The sequence below is a fragment of the Theropithecus gelada genome, chromosome 12 (genome assembly GCF_003255815.1).
Source record: "Theropithecus gelada isolate Dixy chromosome 12, Tgel_1.0, whole genome shotgun sequence".
In the NCBI taxonomy this organism is placed as follows: Eukaryota; Metazoa; Chordata; class Mammalia; order Primates; family Cercopithecidae; genus Theropithecus; species Theropithecus gelada.
Window position 1 is genome coordinate 37,607,084 of NC_037680.1, and position 22,667 is coordinate 37,629,750.

General features: G+C 36.7%; 1 protein-coding gene across 1 annotated transcript in view; it reads left to right on the forward strand.

Moving 5' to 3' along the window:
* The first annotated feature begins 333 nt into the window (after positions 1-333).
* PSMD14 (proteasome 26S subunit, non-ATPase 14) overlaps positions 334-22,667 on the forward strand; it is a 111,089-nt gene continuing 88,755 nt past the window's right edge. The window contains exons 1-3 of the mRNA XM_025404321.1: positions 334-901; positions 9,142-9,274; positions 11,549-11,600. Of these exons, the coding sequence (XP_025260106.1) occupies positions 11,553-11,600 (48 nt within the window). The 5' untranslated portion in view covers positions 334-901; positions 9,142-9,274; positions 11,549-11,552. The remainder of the gene's footprint in view (positions 902-9,141; positions 9,275-11,548; positions 11,601-22,667) is intronic.

Here is a 22,667-nt window from a genome sequence, read left to right on the forward strand (position 1 = left end):
GATTGTACCTAGACCTAGAGTGTAATATCAACTTGTCAAGTATATCCTGAGCAACTTTGCTTTTTGAAAACCTAGCACAAAGTAGATCATGAGTAAAACGTGATTGTTGATAATTACATGGAGAAATGTGAATAAATGACTCTTTAAACCCTGTAAACTAAACTCGGAGTAAAATAGGTGGTTTGAACATTTGGGAAACATTAGTTTTTCCTGAAATCCAATCCTTGCAAAGCAATTATGACAAGAGGTGGATAAAGCGGTCTTATGGAAAAGGGCGTTTTACCGGTCCCCTCTAATCACATCATCCCCCGTCTTTTTAAAACATTTCTTCTCAGATAACCAGTTAAATCTAGTTCAAATGAACCTTTTCGTTTTTGAGGAGGACCATAATAGCAGTGAACACCAAAACGAAAGGGGATCTGGGCTTCGCAATACTAACAGTTCCATTTCCTAGCCAGTCGCCTCCCGGGCTGGATGTGCCCCCGTCCTAGATCTCAGCGGCGGCCGGAGAGCGCAGAGGTAGGGAGAGAAAAAGGAGGCGTCGGCAGGGCGCGAGCGGCCAGGGGGCTAAGTTCCGCCTCACGGTACTGGGGAGGACTGGAGACGCCGGGCCGCCCGCGCCGTCTGTCCCAAGCTCTCCTCCTGGACACCCGCCTGTCTCCCCGTCGTCTCCAATTGGCCGTCGGGGAACGGAAGCCGAAGCAGACTAGTGAACCCGGAAGTGCTTCGCGGCAGAGGCCCGGGCAACTCTTTTGAATGGAATCGGGCTGATTCATCGCCGGTTCGCAGAGTCAGAACCGCGTCGGGTCTGCGCCGCTGCTGCTGTTGTCTCTGTCTTCACGTCACCGCAGAGGCAAGACAAGGGTCCAGATCGCGGCATCCAGCTCCCGCCCGCCTTCAGGTAAGACCCAGAAGGCAGGCCTGGGAGGTCCGGGGAGGCAGCCGTGCTAGGCCGCCACCAGCCCCGTGCTTTCCTGAGTCACGTTGCCCAGCTGAGTTGCCACTAGAGGCCTGGGCCTCGAGGGAGGAGCCCGAGCTCCTTCATTCTCTTCGCCTGCTCTCAGGGATCTCTGGCAGGGTCAGGTGTGCATCTTGTCTCCTTTCTCCATTCTTTTCTGCTTGGCCGAATTCACATAATGGGAACCTCTTCTCTCTGAGAGAATCCTTGTTTATGGCCTGTTTGTCTGTGCTCTATCCGTAGTTGTTCCTGTCTTGAAAAACTTCAAAGCAGACCGGAGAAACAAGGGAGAGAGAGTAGAATTAACTTTCCCATTGAATACGTTTGTTTTATCTCCTGTCCTTTCTGTAAGCCTTGACCCTTTTTCTGTTAGTGTTAGGTTTTCAACTTCCTCCAAAAAATAAACAAAAGTCCTGCAGATACACTGGTTTTGGACCTTGAATATCTTAAAAACAAAGTGTGCTACTGTGCCTGTTAACTTACTTTCAATATTATACTAATTGAGTAATTGTTGGTGAATTGATTACATTTCTCGTGTTAAGTAGAAATCTGCTACCGTATGTTCCATCTTGCAACTTAATTTTCCTGGGGATGTAGCTCTGTGTCTGTCAAAAGAAAAAGAATGTAAACTTTTGAGTCTATAAACCTAGTGACTGAACGAAAAATTCTCGAGAAAATAAATGGTAACCAAAAGTTGATAAAAATTTTATGGAAAGGCAGGGGAGAGGGTTTAAAAATTAGCATAAAATAGAGTTCTAGTGTGAAAGTGATTTTATTCCACTGGTCACAAGTATGTTTTTAGTGCTACTGACTTAATGTGTTTGAGAAAAGCAGCAAGACATGCACTGATACTGTTGAAATAACAAAAACATGAACACAGTTTTAGTGCAGATGATTAATATAATGGTGGCCTTCCTGTCACGTAAGGCTACCTACCAGCTGACTCATTTGAAGTTTAGAGGTTAAGATATATAGTGGTTCTGAATTAACTACAGTTAAGGTGTGTTTAGTGAAGTGCTGTTTAGTGAAAAAGCCTGAATGTTGTCTTGAATTTGTCCCTAAATCTTGCCAAGGGAGGAAAGGTTTCAAGTTATTATCTTTCATTGATGCTTCACCTGTTGACTTTGGGAGTTTGGTTTTTTTGTTTGTTTGTTTGTTTCAGCCTGAAGTGTTTGGTAAATAATATATTGCCATTTTAATTAAAAAGCTGGATGGATTTTAGGCCGGGCGCGGTGGCTGACACCTGTAATCCCAGCACTTTGGTAGGCTGAGGCGGGTGGATCATGAGGTGATCCAGCCTGGCCAAGACTAGCCTGACTAACATAGTGAAACCATGTCTCTACTAAAAGTACAAAAAAATCAGCTGGGCATGGTGGCACGTGCCTGTAGTCCCAACTACTTCGGGAGGCTGGAGGTAGAACGTGGGAGGTGGAGGTTGCAGTGGGCTGAGATCACGCCACCGCACTCCAGCTTGGGCAACAGAGTGAGACTTTGTCTCAAAAAAAAAAAAAAAAAAAAAAAAGCTGGATTTTAATCTCTTTGACATGGGTCTATCTTATTTTTATACTGGCCATGTGCTTGTTAGTATATAGTTTGTGAACCCTATGTATGAAAATCAATAAAAGTTATTATTGCTGTTTTTATTGTTATTATCTTAGAAGTGGAAGAGATTATTTAATCTAGTCCTCTTATTTCAGTAACAAGAAGCAATTATGCTTTTTTAGTTTTCAATTTTGTAGTAATGTTCATTTAATAATTCAGTGTCCACCTGTGAAAACCTTGCCTGAATATCCATGTGATTTCTTGCTCAGGAACTTGTCATATTCCCTGTTTGTTGCAGTCATTTTTACATTTCATATTCTGCTTTGTGTGTGGTACTTTGGTGACCTTATTTGTGAAATGGGAGAACTGGATTAAATAATCTCTGCTAGTTCTAAAATGATAATAACAACAATTATAACAATAAGAATAGCAACGACAACATTTATTGAGTACCTTGAATGTTTCAGACACTATAAGTTGCTTTGAACATATTTTTACAACAGACTTGCAAAGTAGGTATTATCCCCACTTTATAAATGAGGTTCTAGAGTCTAGAAGAAGAAAAAAATTAGTGTCATATAGTGAATAGGTGTGAAGCCAGGATTCAAATCAAAGTCAACTGGTTCAAGAGCCTTTTTCACTCTATACTGCTGTCCTTTCCCTTTACATATTTTTTATGGGTTTATGTCAAACTTCTTCTACCCACCTCCCCCAGTAGATTATAAATTCTGTCAGTGCATGCCACTAAATTTCTTGAGTCAGCCCTCCATATCTCTGGGTTCTGCATCTGTAGATTCAACCAACCACAAATTGAAAATACTTGAAAAAAGTTGCATCTAGGCCAGGCACGGTGGCTTACGCCTGTAATCCCAGCACTTTGGGAGGCTGAGGCAGGTGGATCATCTGAGGTCAGGAGTTCCAGCCTCGCCAACATGGCGAAACCCCTTCTCTACTAAAAATACAAAAATACAAAAATTAGACAGGCATGGTGGCATGTGCCCGTAATCCTAGCTACTGGAGAGGCTGAGGAAGGAGGATCGTTTGAACCTTGGAGGTGGAGGTTGCAGTGAGCCGAAATTGCAACACTACATTCCAGCCTGGTCAACAGAGTGAGACGCGGTCTCAAAAAAGGGGAAAAAAAAATTGCGTCTGTATTGAACATGTGTAGACATTTTTTTTTCATTATTCCCTAAGCAATATAGAATAACTTTCTATTGTATTTACATTGTATTAGTTATTATAAGTAATCTAAAAATGATTTTAAAGTATATGAGAGGATGTGCATAGGTTATATGCAAATAGGGTACTATGCCATTTTATATCAGAGACTTGTGTATCCATGATTTTGGTGTCCTGGAACCAGTTCCCCACAGATACAGATGGATGACTGTACTCAAATGCTGAAATTGGGAGACTCCATAATAGGTTATTTATGATGAGTCCATTCTCACTCTTCCTTTTTTTTTTTTTTTGAGACGAAACTTTGCTCTGTTGCCCAGGCTGGAGTGCAGTGGCGCAATCTTGGCTCACTGCAGCCTCCGCCTTCCAGGTTCAAGCCATTCTGCCTGCCTCAGCCAGCCTAGCTGGGGTTACAGGTGCCTGCCATCACACCTGGCTAATTTTTGTATTTTTAGTAGAGACCGGGTTTTGCCATGTTGGCCAGGCTGGTCTCAAACTCCTGACCTTAGGTGATCCACCCGCCTCGGCCTCCCAAAGTGCTGGGATTACAGGTGTGAGCCGCCGTGCCCAGCCACCATTTTCACTCTTCTAAGTTGCAGAAATCTTGTTTTCAAAATCCTGTTTATATAATTAGATTTAATGTTGACTCACTCAAGATCTTCCACTGGAAAAAAGTCCTTAAGAAAGTGAGAGTATAAAGTTTTAACTACTTTGCACAAATCAGAAAACAGAGGAATTAGAAATACAGTAAGATAACAAATATGGAATAGCTTAAAAAGGATTGAGCATCAGTCTGAAAAGTAATTTTTTTTTTTTTTTTGAGACGGCGTATTGTTTTGTCACCCAGGCTGGAGTGCAGTGGTGCGATCTCGGCTCACTGTAACTTTCACCTTCTGGGTTCAAGTGATTCTTCTGCCTCAGCCTCCTGAGTTGCTGGGATTATAGGCATCTGGCACCGTACCCGGCTAATTTTTGTGTTTTCAGTAGAGATGGGGTTTTGCCATGTTGGCCAGGCTGGTCTTGAACCCCTGACCTCAAGTGATCCGCCCCCCTTGGCCTCCCAAAGTGCTGGGATTATAGGCATGAGCCACTGCACCTGGCCAAAAATTGATTTATTTTAAATCCAGCATGGACATGATCTAGCAATATCAGGTTCTAATCAGAGATTAAGAGAGAAAGAAAAAGTGGAAAGTAATCAACTTTGGAAAGTACTGATATCTTTTTTGTACTATTTTTACCAATTACGATTCTAAATATTATTGTATGTATGACATTATGTTAGGTATAAACACTTTATTCATATTGTCTGATAATATTTTCCATAAAGTTAACTATGTCATGAATGAGCTTTTGAGTCTTCTGCTTTTTTTTTTGTTTTTTTTTTTTGTTTTTTTTTGTTTGTTTGTTTGAGACGGAGTCTCGCTCTGTCGCCCAGGCTAGAGTGCAGTGGCCCGATCTCAGCTCACTGCAAGCTCCGCTTCCCAGGTTTACGCCATTCTCCTGCCTCAGCCTCCCGAGTAGCTGGGACTACAGACGCCCGCCACCTCGCCCGGCTAGTTTTTTGTATTTTTTAGTAGAGACGGGGTTTCACCGTGTTAGCCAGGATGGTCTCGATCTCCTGACCTCGTGATCCGCCCGTCTCGGCCTCCCAAAGTGCTGGGATTACAGGCTTGAGCCACCGCGCCCGGCCGAGTCTTCTGCTTTTTGATAGCTGTAAAAACTTGGTTTAGATCCATCAACCTTTTTATTGCTTTTATTTCTAAGAATTGAAAGTGTTCTCTTTTATGTTAAGTATAACACATTCACTTTGTGAATCTTTCTGCTAAATTCTGCGAAATGCAAGTCCCTATCTCCAATGTGATTTAGTCATGTGAAATACGCCCAGCATTTTGAAACCCAGTAAGTGGCAAACTATGTGAGGAAGAAGGATCTGTGTTGGTAGCCATGCTCAGGATGGGGTTGCTGATGAAGTAGCTAGTGTTTATTATATGCTTACTATTTGCCAAGCATTGTATTAAATGGTTTTTTTTGGGTCCATTGTTTTTGTTAATCTTTTAAATGGCTCTATGAGATATATATCTCTATTTTGCAGATGAGGAAACTGAGGAGGAGAGAGGTGATTGACTCAAGGACATAGAGCTTGTAAGTGTTAGAGCCAGTATTTGAATCTGGCACTCTGACTGTAGAGTCATAGTACTTGACTCTCATGTACCAGACAAAATAGTCATTAGTCATCGCCATTTACCATCTAGGCCCAGTAGACCATAAAAGGATAGTGAAAAACAACTATATCAGAAATGTTAGTAAAGCTTAAACATAGCAAATACAAATTTTTATATTAATTAATTAATTAATTAATTTTTGAGATGGAGTCTTGCTGTGTCACCCAGGCTGGAGTGTAGTGGTACCACTTTGGTGCACTGCAACCTCCACCTCCTGGGTTCAAGTGGTCCTCCTACCTCAGCCTCCCCAGTAGCTGGGATTACAGGCACATGCCACCATTTCTGGCTAATTTTTGTATTTTTAGTAGAGACAGGGTTTTGCCTTGTTGGCCAGGCTGGTCTTGAGCTTCTGACCTCAAGTGATCTGCCTGCGTTGGTTTCCCAAATTGCTGGGACTGCAGGCGTGAGCCACCATACCCAGCCTAAATACAAGTGTGTATTCTGTATTTTCTTGGTTTTGAAGGTACATATATCTTCATATGTCATCCTTTGAATGGGCATCATGGTTTGAATGAACTGCTTATCAGCCACCATGCATGAACCTAGAACATACTTGTCTTGTATAGATCAGTTCTATATTTCAAATACATTTCTAGTAGGCTCTAGCTTATTACTTCTGGTTCTTGTATTTATTATCCTGTGTGTGTATCTATGTGAAAATATACATCACATAAAATTTACTATTCTAACTTTCTGGTGTATAGTTTAGTGGCATTAAGTATATTCACAGTGTTATGTAACTGTCACCACCATCCATATCTAGAATTTTTTCCGTCCTCCCAATTACTTTTCTTTTGAAAACATTGAGAGCTCATAATTTTGTTGAAGATAGGATGCCATCTTTCCTTCATAATTGCAAAACATTTATATTTTTAGATTTATAGGCACCATTTAGAATTAGTCTAATGATTTTTAAAATTTCTACATTATCCATTTCCTTTTATTCACATTTGTGTACACTTTAGCATTTTTCCGTGTGTGAACTGTATTAACATCATAAGACATCAAAAAATATGTCACACATCTCTTTAGAAAACAGGTTCTCATTGCAAAATGCTGTGTGATGAAGTCCTTTCATGTTGAATAAGTAACTGAGTAAGAATGTCACTTTTTTGGTTTTAGAAATATATTGTTCACTCACTGACCCTTTAAAAAATAATCTGTTGAGGAGAAATTCACATAATGTAAAACTAACCATTTTAAATTGAACAGTTTAGTATCATTTCGTCCATTCACAGTGTGCCATTACCACCTCATTTTAGTTCCAGAACATTTCTGTCATTCCAAGGTAAAAAATCTCTTAGCCATTTAGCAGTTTCTCCATTTTCCTCCCTTCCCCACCCACTGATAACCACCAGTCTGCATTCTGTCTCTGTGGATTTATTGGATACTTCATATACATGGAATCACATAACATGTGACCTTTTGTGCCTGGCTTCTTTTACGTAGTGTGATATTTTGAGGTTCAGCTAACTTGTAACATGTACCAGTAGTACTTCATTCCTTTTTATAGCTAAACAGTATTTCATATTACAATATTCCTTTATGTGTTTATAGTAGAATTTGTTTATCCATTCATTCTTTGGTAGACATTTGGACTGTTTCCACCTTTCGGCTATTGTGAATAGTGATGGTGTAAACATGCATGTACATGAACTTATTTTGAGTATTTGTTTTCGGTTTTATGGGGTATATACCGATGAGTGGAGTTGCTGGATCAAGTGGTAATTCTATGTTTAACTTTTTGGGGAACTGCCAAACTATTCCCAGCACTCATTGGTTCTTAAGTTTGAGAAAATTAATCTAGGGTATTATCATCTCAAGATAGTCTGAGATTTTGTTTATATCAATGGTTCTCAATTGTGAGTGATTTTTGAGACAATCAAAACTAACTTCAAACATTTGTCCCCCGGGGACATTTGGTAAAGCTTGGAGACATTTTTGATTGTCACAACTGGATAGGTGCTGCTGTTGTCTAGTGGAGCTGGGGATGATGTTAAGCATCCTATAGTGCACAAGACAGCCCCACGAACAACAACAGATTATCTGGTTCTGAATCTTAGTAGTACTGAAGTTAGTAAATCCTGGCTTGTACCGTCAATTTTATTGTCATCATTAGAGACTAGAATGCTATAATCTGTCTCCTTCACATTCATCTTTGATTTTGTAGTAATGTGAAACATTTTCTTTGTTGCTTTTTTCCTTTTGCCATTATTAAAATGAAAAATTCTGATTTCTTAACCGTGCTAAATGAAGACTGAAAAAAAGACTACAAAGATGAAGTCTCTAGTGTTCTATATCTTTTCGAAAGATGGATCAGTGCTTTGGACAACACAATAAGAATGGAAGGATGATGTAATAACTATAATTTTTTTCACTATTGCATTATTTTAGACAGTTCTTATCATTTTTCCATATTCTTGTCATTTTAGTGTTTTTGGCATAGTTTTGGGAATAATTGATTAAGAAATGATGGACTACTAATGCCTCCTAGTATGATAAAATAGCAAATTTTCAGGGTGTAAGAAAAGTAACCACTAATATTCCATAATATTTGATAGATTTGTAATAATGTACAATTAACCTATATAGTAATTACATGAGAGAATGAACTGTCCTATTTAAAAAATAAGTAAATTTTTATTTTATTCTTTTTTTTTTTTTTGAGACCAAATTTCACTCTTATTGCCCAGGCTGGAGTGCAATGGCACATTCTTGGCTCATTGCAGTCTGCCTCTGGGATTCAAGTGATTCTCCTGCCTCAGCCCCCTGAGTAGCTGGGATTACAGGTGCCTGCCACCATGCCTGGCTAATTTTTTTTGTATTTTTAGTAGAGAAGGTGTTTTACCATATTGGCCAGGCTGGTCTCGAACTCCTGACCTCAGGTGATCTGCCCGCCTTGGCCTCCCAAAGTGTTGGGATTACAGGCGTGAGCCACCGTGCCTGGCCTCTTTTGTTCTTTGAAAAATGTCTGGAAAGACTAAAAGTTTTGAAATGTCTGTCTTCAAAGTTAGTGTTCACGAGAGAAACATACACATAAAATTTGGATACAGGGTTACTCACTGTGCTCTGTAGCTCCCTGTAAAGTAGCTTATTCTGTATTCAGAAAATGATTATTAAGAAACAGTTTTGATTTCTACTTCATTTTTAGGAATGTTGATTCTTTTAAAGATTTTGGTATAAAGTTTTTCTCCTTAAATTATCAAAATAATTATATTTTATTTTGTTTACTTTTTTCAGGAGAGAAAGAAAAAATAAAATATACTTGGGGAAATTGTGCCTGCCAGAATTAGCAAGAGCTTTCTTTCAGAAGAAATTTGTCAAACTCAACAAATTGAAGGTTAACACCTTAAGAGTTATAGTTATTGACCAGGTAAGGTTTAAAAATGTATTTTACTTTTAATTATTCTTTTAGGGGTGGATAGAGAGATAGCATGAAAATGTATTATTTTTAACAGATGTCAAATTATGAATATGTTTGATAGATAACCAGATTTTCAAAAGTGGTGTGATTTAGAATATGTATCAATATACTTCATTCCCAAATGTTAGTATTTTTATTAAACCTGGTTATCTCAGCTTAAATGTTTTAATTTGTTAAATATGTTTCCTCTTTGCTGAGACATCTAATTTTGCTACAGAAACAAATTTGACCTGCCAGATTTTCTTTCTTTCTGCTTCTTGCATCACTCATGTATATTCACAGCATCTGGAGTCTGTGTAAAGTCATCAGAAACAACACAGAGGAATAGATAAACTGAACACAGCTGGGAATCAGTTTTGGCCTAGAATAAATATATATATTCTAATGTACACTGTATGTTGTTTGTTTTTCTGTTGGTTCTTTAAGTTTGTAAGGTTGAAATGGTCCAAAAGAAATTTTTTTCTTCTTTGGTAATTTATTCTAGAGAATTGCTTTAATATTATAAAATATACAGGATCCCCCGCCCCCGCCCCCGCCCCCCACCCAGTTTACAGCCTTTAAAAAGTGCTGCGTGTTGAATGCCATATTTGATTTGAGGAATTTCAATGAGTATTTGATGGAGATTTTATTTGTAAGTGTTGGTATTAGGAGGATGCGTTAAGATTGTGAAGTGGAAATTTTGTCTGTATTACCATGTTTTCTTATATGCCTTTTCATTTTAAAAAGAAATTGTTAAAATTGTGAGTTTCATAAACATGTTACATGAAACAGTCCAGATACAAAAAATATATGATTCTGTTTATATAAAATTCAAAAACAGCTGAACTAATCTATGCTGTTGAAAGTTGAATTTTTACCTTTTCAGGGTGGAATAGACTGGAAGAGGGACTTGGGTGGTGTTTCTGAGGTGCTGATAATGTTCTGTTTCTTGAACTGGGTGATGGTTACATGGATGTGTTCATTTTGAAGAGTCCATGGCTATATCGTTTGTGTTCTTTTCTGTATGTGCACTTGAGTAAAGTTCTTTTCTGTAGGTGGGCTTGAATAAAGTTTGCAATATTAACATTGTTAAATTGTTACCAGGATTCAACAAATGTGATTGGTGGGGGGGTAATATATAAAGTACATTATTGAGTTTTAGTTTATATAGCAATTTGAACTCATAAAACAACATGGATGAAGGATGAAATGAATCTTAGCATTTAATTTAGAATACAATTTGTAATAATACCATTTTCTAAAGCATACACTTAGGAAAAAGGAATTTTATTTAAGGACATAGCAATTTTCAAGTAGAAAAAATTGCTTTGTTGTCATTTTTAAATTACTTAGTTGTACTGCTATTCATTTTTAAAATTTGGTTACTTCTTTTTGTTATTTAAGACTATATAAATACACTTGCTATTTCTTAACTTCTTCTCTGAGGTTTTCAAGCTTGAAGAATATCTTCTGTAGTTACTCCAAACATTAAAACTAAATCAGATTGGTATAATAAAACCACCTTGTATTGGTTAACTCTGAAGTTATAATTGAGAAGCACAGTTGAATTTCCTTAGTGAAAAAGTCGTATATCTCTACAACATCTGAAATAACACAAAATATCTGTGTAGGTTCTAGAACACTGTCTTAATACGTTTAATGTTTACGCTATAGTATTTCTTTTAGTATAATGAGTTTAGTTTTTAAAAGCCTTTGATGCTAATTCAGAGATCCATAATCTGCTCACAATGTCTTTCACATGTAGTTTTGATGATAACTGACAAGCTGTAAGTTAATTAGCACAGAACTTACTAATGAGGATGTTAAAATTTAATTTAAAAGTGAGGATTTTTATTTGTACACTCTGGACAAATTGAAGGAAATTCAATCATACATATGATAAGCATTTCAGGCACTTTTTCTGCATTCAGGTACTTTATTAGATAAAAATAAGAAAATATAATTAACTTAATGATAGCAAAGTTTTGAAAGTATGCTAAGATTGCTTGTCTTTAAAACTGGGGATAACCCAAAACCAAAGCAGTAAAATAAGGTCTGTTAATTAGCATGGAAGACAGCTTCTTGAATTAATATGTGGTGTTAATTAACAGGAAGTCTGATGTTGTGTTGTAATTACCACCAATATTTTTGACATACTGAGTGACTGAAAGTGAATTATATAGATAGCAATTGAATAAACACTTTTGTGCTTAGGAACGTTTTTTCTTTGTTTCTGTTTTCTAGAAATATGGACAGACTTCTTAGACTTGGAGGAGGTATGCCTGGACTAGGCCAGGTTAGTATATAGTCTCTTGAGCATTTCCTTGTGTGTAAACTGCAAGCCTTTTTGTAGTTATCCAAAGAGAAAGAAATTATCCCCAAGAAAATCACCTAACGGATAACTTTATGGTAAGAATCTTACCTTATTGATGTTTGCTATCTTGCAACACTAGATAACATGTGGTAAACATTTACTGTCTTAGTTTACTTTTCTCCTGGGAATAAGAATTTTCTGTTATTTGCTTTGTTTAAAATTTTGAGATATGTGAGATTATCAAAGTTGTCTTTTAGGGAAAAAAAAACCCCTCAACATTGCTTAACTTCCTGAATTTACAATGTAAACTTTAGATGTAACACAAGAAAAAGTAAGCACGTCATCCTGTTTGCGAGATCCAGAAAACTGACCCATAGAATGTTTGTATGTACAGTCTTAACACTGGTAAATTTCTGCTAGTAATTATAATATATAGATGGATTAATAAGTAATCTCTCTCCTTTCCTTTAAATTTGGTATAAATGGTTTCTTTTATAATCTTTTTTAAAAATAAATAAGCTTTCAGTTGTTTTAATATTGTTTGTCTTGTTCCGTTTGCTGTTGAGCAAATGACCTCTAGATTTCTTCCTCAGGATAGTCTATATGCTTTCAGGTCAAGAATTTCTGCCTCTTGTGAGTTCTACACTTTTGCTCTGTGCAATCATACATTGAGTTAATACTAATCAACAAAAGAAATGACTATGTGTTTTTCTGTTCCTAAGACTTCTATGTATGCAATGTATTGTTTTATGACCAAATATTGGAAATATTTTTATAGTCCCTTTTAAAATCTCTTTAGTTTCCAGCTTTCCCACATTTCTTTATTGCTATCAGTGACTTCATCTTTCTTCAAAGTAATCTATGTTTACTGTAAGAAGCAGTTTTTGTTTGAGACTTCATGAAATTCTCAGTGTTTTAGAAGAACTTTCATAAGAACTATTTGATTAGGTCTATCATGGTTTATGACTTTTAGAAAGTTCGAATCTTTTTGTGGTTCTGTATTGCATTCTTGGATGGATTTCAGTTTTTTCATTTACTTTTAGTTTTGATGATTTCTCATGTTTCTTTGCTGTTAGCCTATTTCTTCATGATTCTTCATTTTTGTAACACCTGTATAACTCATTCTCTCAAGAGGCCTAAGCCTCTTTGAACTTGATCCTGAACCATTCCCATTTTTTCGTAAACATTCTAGAGAGCTTCTAGAATTTCTCTAATTTATTCTGAAATTAGTAGTAATAATGTTCAGGCATGTGAAAATGTGAGAAGTGAGGAGAGGTTGTGTGTAGATACTGCAAATTTACCTGCAAATTATAGGTAAAGATGTTGCCTTAGAATTCTTAAGGGAAGTTGTATCAAATTTAAATATAAAAATAACTTTCCTTAAGCATAGATATAATAAATTACCCATTTTGGAAATCCATGCTGGAAAACCCCTGGACATGAAATAATGGTTTTACTGACCACAAATTGAGCTACATTATATGTCAATGGAGACTTCAAACCTTTGTATCAAGTGAAAAACTTGATGTTTTCTCAGTAACCGTATTGGTTTCTGATTAATCAGCCATTGTGTCCTTAGTTTGTACTCTTTTTTGAAGTTAAAAATCTGCTTAAGAATCATTTCATCTCAATTAGATGATAAACTCAAAGAAATAATTTGTGGAACTCTTATTTTTATGGTATCTCCCTTATCCTAGACTAGGTGTTTAATTTTCTTTTTCTCTAAAATTTTATTTTATCTTGTTACAGGAATAATTTGACAAATACATAGCATGTTACTTTTGCAACATGAAATGTTAAGTGTATTTTTTGCCTAATAAGAATATGTTGTTTATTATTTACTTATTATAATTTTTTTTGAGATGGAGTCTTGCTCTGTCACCCAGGCTGAAATGCAGTGGCATGATCTCGGTTCACTGTACCCTCTGTCTCCTGGGTTCAAGTGATTCTTCTGCCTCAGCCTCCTGAGTAGCTGGGATTACAGGCATTCACCACCACGCCTGGCTAATTTTTGAATTTTTAGTAGAGACCAGGCTTCACCATGTTAGCCAGGCTGGTCTTGAACTCCGTGACCTCAGGTGATCCACCTACCTTGGCCTCCCAAAGTACTGGGATTACAGGCGTGAGCTGCCACTCCCAGACTATTATTTATTTTAATAAGAAGTCAAAGATCTTTGGATTGATAATAGCTATCTTTTCATTAGATAAGGCAAGGCACCAATAGTAGTAGAGAAAAGGAGACACAAATTGACCCTTCTCTCTAGAAATCAGTGGGAAATGTTATCTTACCATTTAATGGAAAAGGCAGAATTCCCTCCCAAATAAGGAGCAGGTCACTTGCTGGTAAGTTTGTAGATGGCCCTCTTAAAATGTGGCAGTAGGCAGGAGCAGAACAGGTAAGGGCCTCATATGATTGAGAGTCCCTTAAGGTTATTTTATTTCCTTGATTGAAGAACAAGAACCATGGACATTTTATGAGTGAATAGGCCACCTTAAATCATGATCTATACGAATAACCTAACTTTGATGAAAGAAATGTCCAAGACTTACTTTTTTTATATCAGTCTCCAAACAGTTGCTACTTTACTGGCTTGAAGACATTCTGTTGCACTCCTGGTTGACGCAAACCTGGTGGTTAGTGTCCGACTCTGCAAGTTAAAGGCTCACTTCTCCACAGAACTACCCTTACTTCAGATACCAGCTTCCTGTGTCCCCAAGCCATCCACACTTCTGACCGACACTTTGACCTGACTATAAATTTGGAGGCCCTCACAACCTCCTCAGGTTTGATAATTCACTAGAACAACTGACAGAACTCAAGAAAGTGCTGTGCTTATTATTACAGTTTCGTTATCCAGGAATACAGATTAGGAGGACCAGTGAAATGAAGACACACAAGATGGGGTCTGGGAGGAGATGCAGAGCTCCTGTGCTCTCTCTTCATGGAATTAGGGCTTGTCACCCTCCCTGCACATCAATGAGTTTACTAGCCAGGGAGCTCCACCTGGTGTAGCTTTGGTGTCCAGAGTTTTTATTGGGACCCGGCATACATGAGCTTGATTGATTAAATCATTGGGTGATCAAACTCAAAATTCAAAATCTCCATCCTTCCTTCCCTCCTTGGAAATGGGCCTGGCTCAAAGTCTTAGCCCTCTATTTACCATGGTCTTTATGGTGATCAGCCCTCATTCTCAAGCTATGTAGGGGTGGTCACTGAGTCACTGTGTTAGCATAACAAAAGAAACTCCAAGGGCTTTTGAGGCTTTGTGCCAGAAACTCAGGAGAAAGACCAGATTATTTTGCAACAAAGACTTGTTTTCAGCCTTGACTTCATTATTTGTAGAAACAAGTCAATATTTCATTTGAATTTTTCTTGTACTATTATTTGATACTGATTTTGTGCTGTTTCCAAGAGACATGATCCCACCTTGAGTCCCAATGCCTTTAATATAACCCAATAGTAGTAAAAAGGTCTTTGGGCTTTGCTCTATGTGCTAATTGGTTATGTTATCATTATTATTATTTTGAGTCAGAGACTTGCTTTGTTGCCCAGTCTGGAGTGCAGTGGCATGATCTCAGCTCACTGTAGTCTCACGCCCCTGGATACAAGTGATTCTCCTGCCTCAGCCTCGCAAGTAGCTGGGATTATAGGCATGAGCCACCACGCACAGCTAATTTTTTTTATTTTTAGTAGAGATGGGGTTTCACCATGTTGGCTGGGCTGGTCTTGAACTCCTGACCTCAAGTGATCTGCCCACTGCAGCCTCCCAAAGTGCTTGGATTACAGATGTGAGCCGTTGCTCCCGATCTGGTCATGTTTTTTAATGGAGGAATTCATAGTAGTAATATAGGAATATCAGTATTATAATCACAGTTGATACTGATATTTCATTGTTTTTGAGGCCACTTGGCCTTAGTTGTTTTATTTGGGAGTTGTAGTAGGGCTAGTAGGTAAAAAAGGAACTTGTAAATAATCAAAGTCCCCATTCATTCTAGTCTCTTAATTTTCTCTAAATAGGAGGTGACTTTTCTCTTTTCCAAGGCTATTCCTTGTTCTCAGATCTCGTTCTCTTGACACATTGCAGATCTCCATTGACTCCTTTCTCTGCCTACAAAGATGTTTAAGTCTCCTGTATCCAAAAAAGGAAACTCTACTGCATACTGCCATAAAACCTTTTCTTCCATTTATTTCTAGAATTCCTGAAATAATAGCTTAAACTCCATAATCTACTTAATTACCTCTATTCACTCTCACGAGAATGCGTTCTGGCCAACTCTTGTATTACTGTATTGGAATTTTTTAAACTGCCAAGTCTATTGGCCTATTTTTAGTTCTCTTTTAACTAAACTTCAATATTCCACACTTACTGTCTTAAACCTTTCTCTTCCATTTGTTTTTATCATGCTATCTTTTCCTGTTTCTCATTATGGTATCCATTCCTACAAAACAACTAAGTTTTATATTTTTTAATATCACATTTTAAAATGTTAGTATTGGCCAGGCCTGGTGGCTCACGCCTGTAATCTCAGCACTTTGGGAGACCAAGGGGGCAGATCACATAAGGCTAGGAGTTCAGGACCAGCCCGGCCAACATGGGGAAACCCCATCTCTACTAAAAGTACAAAAATCACCTGAGTGTGGTGGTGCACATCTGTAATCCCAGCTACTCAGGAGGCTGAAGCAGGAAAATCACTTGAACCCAGGAGGTGGTGGTTGCAGTGAGCCAAGATTGTACCACTGCACTCAAGCCTGGGTGACAGAGTGAGACTATGTCTCAAAAAAAAAAAAGAAAAAAAGTTAATATTTGAATAGTGATAGGCTAAAATAATTAAATTTGTCCTCAGTCCTCTACTTCAGTTTAACTTACCAGTAGTTTGAAGCAGAAATAAAGATGTTTTATTAGTACTATTAAAATTTGTAAAGTAACAGCTTTACATTTTAAATGTATTTTTAGATTTTCTTTGTTAAAGTACTTACAAACTTGAAATTACTAAAAGGTGTGAGATTATTATATTAAAAACATATATTACTATAATTTGGCTGCTTCGTTGTCTTTATAACAAACTCCACCTAGGTCTTGGCATCTAAACGATTTCCAAAAGCAGTGAAAATAGAGCCCAAGAGATGAGAATAGCCAAAGCATATTCTGCAGTTTTTAAAAAATTTTGGTTTCTCCCTGGGTTCATTTTAGCTTTGGAAATAGTCAATATAAGCTTGAAAGTAGGTGGAACTTCAGCAAAATGACAGTGGCATTTAGTAACTTGTCTTCAGTTTTAATTTGTTAAGTCAATATTTGGAGTTTCTGTGTATCAGGTATTATATACTGTAACGAATTCCAAGATGAACAAGAATATCAATGCCTAATCCAGAGCCTTACATTATAATAGACACACAAGCAATCGTGTTTTAAGTGCCTACCACACATTAACTACTTTGAATCAGTGAAAGCTAATGCTCATTGGAAATAATGTGATTTGTAAGTACAGTGGAGGTTAGTTTAACTTCTTTTGGGAAAAATGAGACTAACTTGGGAAAAATGGGAAAAATGAGACTCAACTGAGGAGATGATGTTTGAGCTGAGTTTTGAAATATGTGTCAAGGCATATTCAAAAGGCTAGAGAATAAATACATAAGAAAATACTGGGAAAAGAAGCTTGTAAGGGACTCTGAGGTTGGTTATGAAAGGCTTGGAATGCCATACTTAGTGATTTTTAATTTTTCCCCTAGGTGTTGTAGTTTCATGAAGATTTTCTTTCTTTCTTTCTTTTTTTTTTTTTTTTCAGATGTGAAGATTTTTTTTTTCTTTCCAGTAGACTTGTGAGATAATTTGATCTGTGTTTTTGAAAAGTAATTCTAGTGGTAGTTTGGAGAATAGGTAAAGGGGAACAGATTAAAGGCAAAGTCATCAATTACATGAATATTTGTGACTTTCAACCTTCCAGGCATATAACAGGATTATATTTTTCTGTCATCTTTGAAGTTAGCATTACCATGATTTTGCTTTGACCAATGGAATGTGATTGGTTAATAGGTCACTTTTAGGTGGAAGCTTTAAGAATCAGTATGTGATTTGTCTGCCCTGGTAATAAACAACATCATGATCATGGAGCCTCTTTTTGCCAGGTCCCTTAGTGAAAATGACATACAACCTGCAAGTCTTTTTTTTTTTTTTTTTTTTGAGACAGAGTCTCGCTCTGTTGCCCAGGCTGGAGTGCAGTGGCCGGATCTCAGCTCACTGCAAGCTCTGCCTCCCGGGCCCACACCATTCTCCTGCCTCAGCCTCCTGAGCAGCTGGGACTACAGGCGCCCACCACCTCGCCTGGCTAGTTTTTTGTATTTTTTAGTAGAGACGGGGTTTCACCGTGTTAGCCAGGATGGTCTCGATCTCTTGACCTCATGATCCGCCCGTCTCGGCCTCCCAAAGCGCTGGAATTACAGTCTTGAGCCACCGCGCCTGGCCAACAACCTGCAAGTTTTAAGCAAAGTTAAAAATCATGTGATTTCTGTGTAAAATACCCTAATTTTTTTGGTCTCTTTAAAAAAAAAAAAAAACAAACACTGTGTAGGCCAAACTAAGCACATATGCAGCAGGCTATATAATGCCTATAAGTTGTCACTTTTTGTCTGTGGTACAGACCTCATTAATTTCAGATGCAAAAATAAGGCAAAATACTGTGGGTGAGTGATCCCAGAAGGCTTCCTGAATGCGGTGAGATATAGTGTACATTTTGAAGAATTATTTCAGGTGGCTAGATTTAAAAAATGAAATTCATGAATTGAATAGGATGTATTTTGTTATAACTCCCAAATCCTCACAGTGTATAGATTTTTTGTATATTCACTAATAACTTTTTCTGGTTTCTTATTGTGGTTATTGGACCAGAAATGTTGTTTCAATTGTTTGTCTCAGGTTTTGGTCTAATGTTTGGTAGAGAGAATTAATTTAGCATAGCAATGGAAAAAATGACTGGAATAAATGAAAATATAATACTGTTTTCATGGACGAGGAGTCTTTGTATCACCACATGCCAGTTCTTTCCAACTAATCATACATTCAATGCAGTTTCAATAAAAATATCAACTAGAATTTTCATGGAAATAGGCAAACTGACTCTAGAATTCATATATGAAAAAATAGTTCAAGAATAGCAAAGAAATTCGTAAAAAGGAAAAAGAAATTTGCTCTACCAGATTTCAAAATATATTTTAATGCTCTATGACTGAAGTAGTAATATATTGTTGCAGAGATAATCAGGTAGACCAGTATAATCAAAAACCCAGAAACACATCCATCAATATATGGGAACTTGGTTTGTAATATAAGTGACATTAAAATAGTGGAGAAGGAGAGGCCTGTTCATTAGACGATGCTGAAGCAAGTGGTAGCCAGTAAGGGGAAAAACTAAAATTAGATTCCAGCCTTATTCTATACAAAAAATATTTGTATCAAATGGATTGAATATCTAAATATGAAATCAAACTTTATAACATTTTTTTTTTTTTTAAAGATGGAGTCTTGCTCCGTCACCCAGGCTGTAGTGCAGTGGCATGATCTTGGCTAACTGCAACCTCCACCTCCTGGATTCAAGAGATTCTCCTGCCTCAGCGTCCTGAGTATCTGGGATTACAGGTGCCCACCACCACACCCAGCTAATTTTTGTATTTTTGTAGAGATGGGGTTTCACTATGTTGGCCAGGCTGGTCTCGAATTCCTGACCTCAATTGATCCGCCCACCTTGGCCTCCCAAAGTGCTGGGATTATAGGCAAGAGCCACCATGCCCAGTCCAAACTTTATAATTTTTGAAGATATGCCCATTTGAATGGCTATTATCAAAATTAAAAAACAACAACAACAACAAAATAAGTATTGGTGAGGATTGGAGAAATTAGAACTCTTGTACATTGATGGTAGAAATGTAAAATGGTGCAGATAATATGGATAACAGTATTGTTCCTTAAAAGATTAAACATAGGATTACCGTATAATCCAGCAATTCTACTTCTGGGTATGTGCCCAAAATAATTGAAGGCAGAGACTCCAACAGATGTTTGTGCACCAATATTCTTAGCAGCATTACTTATAATAGCCAAGGGGTGGAAACAACCTAGATGTCCCTTAACAAATGAATGGATAAATAAAATGCATACACATTCATTCCTTAGTATCCTTGGGGGATTGATTCTCGGATCTTTGTTGATACCAAAATCTGTGGCTGCTCAAGTCGCTTAGATAAAATGGCATAGTATTTGCATATAACCTATACATGGTCTCTCCCATACATTAAATCATCTATAAATTACTTATAATGCTTAATACAGTGTAAATGCTATGTAAATACATATATTTAAAACATTTTTGTTTTTTATTGTTGTATTGTTACTTTTTATTGTTTTTTCCCTCCGGTATTTTGTGTCTGGTTGGTTAAATCTGTGGATGATGAACCTGTTGATATGGAGGGCTGATTGTACATACAATGGAATATTATTAACTTTAAAGGAATGAAATTCTGACATATGCTACAATATGAGTGAACCTAAAAGATACTGTGCTAAGTGAAATAAGCCAGACACAAAAGGACAAATGTTATTATATGATTCCACTTACATGAGGTACCTAGAGTATCAGATTCATAATGATAGAAAGTAGAATGGTAGTTGCCAGGAGCTGGGAAGAGGAGAGAATAGGGAGTTATTGTTTAATGGGTACAGAGTTTCCGTTTGGGATGATGAAAAAAGTTCTGGAACTGGTGTTGGAGATGGTGGTGTTGGTTGTGCGACAGTGTTAATGTACCTAATGCCACTGAATTGTTACTTAAAAACAGTAAAAGTGGCAAATTTTATATTTTTACTACAAAGAAGACATTTTAAAGTTCAGTTACCGTATGTTTAAAATGAGGTTGATAATACCTACCCTGATGGTTCTTTATAAGGATTAAATAATCTCCAATATGAACTAGTTAGGTGCATAGCAGATACCCTTCCCCAATCCCCCAGTTTTTGGGGGCAGAAATTTTTATGTCTTTATGACCTCAATATAGGAAAGCACAACTCAAAGGATTCATAATTTGACTATCTCAAGACAGTATTACTAATTCTTGTCCCCAAAAGACAACAGAAACAAACTTATAAGACAAGCAAAGATGGAGACAAGATACTGGCAACACATTAATCTGCAACACTGTGTGGTTCATTCAGCAGAACCATAGATAAGTAAGACAAAAAAAGACCTCATTTAACAAAAGAATGTGAAATAAGAATGGCCAAAAAAAAATTATGACAAGATACTCAGTGTCGTTTTATATCAGGGAAATGAAAACTAAAACAACTATTAGATTAGTTTTTTTAAAAAAGCAACCTGTTGAATTAAGTATTAATGAAAATTTAGGAAAGCAGTAATTTTCATGTAAGCTGTGTGCATGTGTGTGTGTACGTGTTTGTGTGAGTGTGATGTTGGTTAGGAATTATAGCGCAGTGCTTAGATCATTACCTGGCAAATAACAGACAATAAATGTATGTTAAGTGGACACACCATATGTGGTAAATGGTTAAAGTCACTTTGGAGAGCAATTTGACAATATCTAGTAAAGTTGAAAATGACCAAACTTCTGTTACTCAATAATTCCATTTATTCACTTTAGAGAAACTTTTATATGTCAATATCAGGAGACATATTGAAGAATATTGTTAAAGCATTATTTGCAATATTAAAAATTGCAAAATATTTAAATGTCTAAATGTGTTATGATGAAATTAATGCAGCAGCTAAAATGAATGAACTAGGTTCTATATACCAATATGCATAATAGATCTTATAAACATAATAAGAGAAAAATTCAGTTGTAAAAAGATACATACAACATGGAAGCATGTAAATTTAAAAAACATAAAGTAACACCCTTTTTTAGGGTTATATAAGTCCAGAGTAAAAATATTACAAGTTGTTCTACAGAAGCACTGTCTAGTACAACTTTCTGCAGTGATGGAAGTGTCCATATCTGCACCATTCAATACAGTAGCCACTAACCACATGTTAAGTACTGGAAATGTGACTGGAGCAGCTGGAGAACTGAATTCTAAATGTTATATTACATAAATTTAAAGAATCACATGTACCTGCTGAGCCCATGAGATGTACTTTGTCTAACTGAAAACTGGACTTCTAATTTTATTTAAATTTATATGGTCACATCTAGCTAGTGGCTACCATATTGTACAGCGCAGGTCTAGATAACTCACAACAAATTCATGAAAAGGGAGGGAGGCAAAAGGAACTTCAACTTTATAATGTTCGCTTTTTAGTATACAAACATAAAACTAAAGCAAAAGAACAAGTTGTGGAATAACACTAAATAACATTAAATGACATTAAATAACATTTTTCTTTAGTACTTTTTAGAAGAGCCACCAAATAAAGTCAGAAATTCATTTGAATTTATTTTTTAGTACTTTTTTAATGCCTTACCTAGGTATTCCATTTTCTCTCCCACTCTTTAATTTGAAGGCGATAATACTAGAGAGGTTACCACAGTATAGATCTTTCAGGGCCCTGTAGAAAGTTCTCTTCTGAGTGATTTGGGAAGCTATTAGAGATTGCTGAGCAAAGGAGTTATGCTTATCAGACATACATTTTTAAAGAACTTGGACACACTGAAGATGAAGGTACCGTAATAATGTTTTAAAATAAATTACAGATTATTGTTTTATTTTTATTCTATATCTGCTACAGCAATCCTGCCATGTAGTGAACCATCATAGATTAATGTGTACAATTAGTCTTTATTTATATGTGTCACATCTGTCATAAATACAAGCTTTAATTTTGCTATAAGCACTGGTATAGTAGTATGCAAATGAGCAGACCTTTACAAAATTTTTTTATAGGTTTTCTTTATATTCCTTGAGTTCTTTAGCTTAGCTGTATTGACAGTATTTATATGCTCATGAATATTCTGGTTCCTTTTTTTTTCTTTGACTCTTGAGTATCTGATGTAATCCTGTGTACATTTATGAAGAGCCTTTCTAAACATTAGTAGATTAATGTGGGCAT